The following is a 4,480-nucleotide window of genomic DNA, read 5'->3' as shown; positions in this document are numbered from 1 at the left end:
TTAATATTCGCTTTTCTCGCAGCATCACGCCCTGGGTTCCGCGTTATGCCTATATTAATATATGGGGAATTGGGCCTCGAACGTCGGTCGCCGTTCATCAGTCAAGAGACTTTGCAAGCGTTTATACCAATGACTTCGATTTTTCCTCCCACTGATGTCCCGTATGTAAATATGAAATGAAATGAAATGCAATGAATCTATTTTTTAATCTATCTGGTATCTGTAAATAACAGTTTTATGTGTAGGAGGTATGTATATCTCCCAGCAAATACTAACTGGTGTAGCTGTGGCAGTTAGCCCCGGTAACATTGTTCGTGTAGACAGAGAGAGAAAAAACGTCTTCATACTAGCAACAGTAGGTTTTGGTCACATAATTTAAGTTTATATTAAACGCATTGTACAAGAAACGACAACAACCGCCAACGAAAACAATGTTCAGGAACAGAAAATTCACCGCGAGTTTCAATACAGCCTAGAGTTCATCTTCGTCACGCACATGACCACGTTTACCACAAACCAGATTCACGTATTCACGAGAAAAGAGCGCAAAACGTTTCCGAGGCAGTTGTTCAACATGAGCTTGCTTGTATTAGTGAGTCGTTAACATTATTGGCTAGTGCTGGCCTCTGGTGGTTGAGCGACGTCGGCCGCGCCGCCCTGTAGATCTGGCTTCATTGCAGGGAAGAACAGCACCTCCTGAAAAAAACCAACGCAAAACTGAGCGAGCAAAAAACAATTGGCAGTAACCTCACCTCATCACAGAATACTGAGAATAAATCCAATTACCCGATCCGCTGTATAACATATACATCACAAGCCCCTCGCGTTGTGACCATGTACATCACCAGCGCTAAACGCGTACCTATGACACAATCACGCTCACACCATAACCTTGACATCACAGCTGCTAAAGTCGTGCGCCCCTCACCTATGACACGCATCAAACCGCTCACCCAATGACCTGACATCATCACGCTGCTCACATCGTGACCTTTGCTATAATCATCCTTAACTACAGCCTTTGAATATCATCACTCAAACTACTATAACCTGTCGACATCAGGTAACTGAATGCGTCGGTAGCTGTAACTTATGTTGAGCAAATGAGGAACATAGCTAGCCGTCGAGCCCAGCCCCAAGCCGGCGTGGTGGCAGGCCATACCAGCGCCCTGCAGAAGTACATCTACCAGCGTGCCTCGTCGTCGCCTGCACCTTGTCCGGCAATCCACACTTACATTATATATTATTATTATGTTGTTGCTTGTTTTAGTATATATGTTATTAGGCACCATCCCACCACTGTCTGTCATTACTATTGTGCAGCATCACTACGCTTACTACTGCGTTGCTGACACTAACCACGCGCTGCTCACTATTGCGCCGCTGCGCTGCGGCTATTACTCCATGCTGCTGTCACAATGACTGGCCTCGCTCTCTCGCCGTTGTTGCTAGCGCTGCTTGCGCGCATGCGCTGTCTGCTGCTCCTCACCTTGGCCTGCGACTCGAAGCGTTGTCGCTGCACGACGGGGTCGTTCAGCTCGGTGTAGGCGTTACAGATCTCCTTCTGCATGACGAACAGCTCAAACCTCTCCGTCAGACCCGGTATCGATCTGTGCCTAGACGAGCAACGAGACGGTACATACGTGGGAGACACAAGAAAACATAAGACAAACGCAAGCGATGATCTCTACGCGACACGCTCACCGCGACACCGGGAAATCTACAAACGGCAGACGTGCGACAATTTCACCGACGTTAGTCTCCCTCCTTCGCCAGTCCCTCGGATATATCGAGCTTCTCTTTACGGGTGGTGCGATGTTACGGGAGCACTTACCACTTAGCTAATGGGCTCATCAGTACCGGATGGTCACAGATGGAGCACTTACCACTTAGCTAACGGGCTCATCAGTACCGGATGGTCACAGATGAAGCACTTACCACTTAGCTAACGGGCTCATCAGTACCGGATGGTCACAGATGAAGGTCGGATTGATGCAGTCTTCCTCAAGGAAGCATCCGACGAGCTTGTCTAGCAGGCGTGCGGACGTGAGCGGTGGCGGGCACTCCACTCCGTGCGTCTTACAAAGCTCTCGCAGCATCTGATTCGTCTCTGCAATGTCGCAGCAGCAAGATTGCACCAATCACGCACACAGGCGAGATTGCACCAATCACGCGCCGGCGAGATTGCACCAATCACGCACCGGCGAGAGATTATGATCAGACACGTCGACGACAACGACAATAAAAGCGAGATGATAGGAGATGACGATAATGAAGAAGTGATGAAATGGTGACGGAACGCAAGCAAATAATCTTTAATTTTACAAAAAGTAACTTAAAACAATTAATTTTACAAGGTAAATTAATTTAAAGAAAAGTCTTTAATGAAAGTCACTGTACAGCGGTGTGACTGAGTGAGTGTGTACCGGGCGTGGTCACACGTACTCACATGACAGCTGGTATGGGTCCTATACGTGAATCAGACACAGTGTACAGATGGTGCGGATAGGTGCCAGCGCGCGCATACCTGGCGTGTTCAGCTGGTCGTACGGAGGCAGCTTGACGGACAGTGCCTTCTCGATCGCGGGAAGCATGCTGATGCGGCGGAACGGCGGCGTGTAGTCGACCTCTACCGCACGACCTTCAGGTCCATCAGGGTGCAACACGACCTTGTACGTGCCGAAGATGCTCTTCACCATGCCTGCGTGAGACAACAACAGGGTGCGAAATTAACAGGAGTCCGGAGTCAAATACTCCCTGATTTAATGTCGGACTCTCCATCCGTGAAGTCCCTTCCACCAACAGACATCAACCTAAGACTCCCTATCCGGAGAGCACATCTCCAAATGATGCTATGGAAGGCTGCAGACAAGGCTGACCCTCCTGCTGTCCAAATCACTAACTATGGATGGGAAGTTACTGTAAACGATGAAGTGGTACCAGTGCTGTCAAAAGAACCTACCGCACCAAAAAACCTCATGGACGTCATTAGCTGCAGCTGCCGAGCAGAGGGAAATGCCTGCAGCAGGAAGTGTGGTTGTGCAGCAAATGGATTGTCATGTACCAGCTACTATGTGTGTGAAGGAGGAAATGAGTGTTGTAACTCACTGACACAACGAGATATAAAGAGCAGAAGGAAGGAGAAGAGGATCTAGAGACTGGAGAGAATGATCACAACCATGAAGTCGAAGGCGAATAGTAAGTAGTTTGATGGTGTTGGGTGTTCATCTATGTATTCCATGATCTAGCTGCATCATAATATTTAACATTTTCATATATAATAATAACTTACTGTTAAATATAGAAGTCCTATAGACGATGGAATCCTTGGTGTTAAGAACATGAGCCTAAACATCAAAACAAAGTCTCTATATCTTCCAACAGTTGCTCAGTTATGGTGATTTTACGGTTTACCTCATTATGCATGGCAGCCATATTGGATTTCTGGCAGTCGGAAGGATGGTAGGGGTTTGAATCCATGCCAGATCAATTGCTTAGTGTCGAAAACATGGGTCTAGACACACGAATGAAGTCTCTATGTGGATTACTAAGGAAGATATTCTTGATTTAGTGATTTGACCTAATTAATACGCTAATTAGGCCGATTATGCAAAATGCTACACATATGCAAATTAGCATCCGGCAGTTTGTGAGTCCTTATGACCTGTATATTGCATTTCCAACATAAAACCTTATAGTACTCGACATTTCTAGGTTCACTAGGCTGGCTAGTAGACTATTACTGGCGGTGAGGGCAAGCCCAGTAGCACAAGTCAGAAGAGGAAGTGAACGACTATAATCCGACTTGGAACACGGTCTCTCTATATATCACGCATGCATGCGCCCACACGCACGCACACGCACGCACGCATGCACACACGCACGCACACACGAACACAGGCACAACCACACATACACGCACACACACACACACACACACATGTACACACATGCGCACGCACGCACGCACGCACACAACCACACACTAACGCATGTACACGCACGCACACACGTACACACACAGACGTACCTCCAGGAATCCCATGTTGTCTAAGAACGTGCGTATATAGTTGATGATCTTGGCTCGCACGATGAACTTCTCCCGCACCGAAGCGTTGAGGATCAAGTCGAGATATCGCTGCCGGAATCTTGTCTCCTGCAAAAAGCGGTTGAACCCATGAATGCGGTCATTTCATACCATATCATCAAAACCTTGGCTATCCAGCATTACATGCTACATTTGCTACTTTATTCTGAACATTTTGGAGATACCATTTAAAAAATGGTGATATATATTTCCTAATGTATGCTCAAAATCATAGAAATCCTATGTTAAAATGGAGTTATTATTACCTCCGCCAACGGAGTTGGGAGGAGGTTATGTTTTCGCTCTCGTGCGTTCGTGTGTTCGCCTGTTTGCGCAATCGATATTGGCGTGGCGGTCGATCAATATGACCCAGCGAGCCAGCGAGCGCAGCAA

At 47.3% G+C, this 4,480-nt stretch overlaps 1 protein-coding gene across 1 annotated transcript in view; it reads right to left on the bottom strand.

Annotated features, from left to right (window-relative positions):
• Window positions 1–606: 606 nt before the first annotated feature.
• Window positions 607–4,480, bottom strand: part of LOC106809958 (lysine--tRNA ligase-like) — a 19,340-nt gene continuing 15,466 nt past the window's right edge. The window contains exons 8-15 of the mRNA XM_014813200.1: window positions 4,031–4,156; window positions 3,293–3,347; window positions 2,528–2,701; window positions 1,939–2,110; window positions 1,489–1,616; window positions 1,188–1,217; window positions 954–1,012; window positions 607–696 (exon numbers count right to left, since the gene is read on the bottom strand). Coding sequence (XP_014668686.1) covers window positions 607–696; window positions 954–1,012; window positions 1,188–1,217; window positions 1,489–1,616; window positions 1,939–2,110; window positions 2,528–2,701; window positions 3,293–3,347; window positions 4,031–4,156 — 834 coding nt within the window. The remainder of the gene's footprint in view (window positions 697–953; window positions 1,013–1,187; window positions 1,218–1,488; window positions 1,617–1,938; window positions 2,111–2,527; window positions 2,702–3,292; window positions 3,348–4,030; window positions 4,157–4,480) is intronic.

This window comes from Priapulus caudatus, unplaced genomic scaffold (genome assembly GCF_000485595.1).
Source record: "Priapulus caudatus unplaced genomic scaffold, Priapulus_caudatus-5.0.1 Scaffold400, whole genome shotgun sequence".
In the NCBI taxonomy this organism is placed as follows: Eukaryota; Metazoa; Priapulida; class Priapulimorpha; order Priapulimorphida; family Priapulidae; genus Priapulus; species Priapulus caudatus.
Note: the sequence above shows the minus strand (reverse complement) of the source record. Positions and strands in the feature narration are given on the sequence as shown.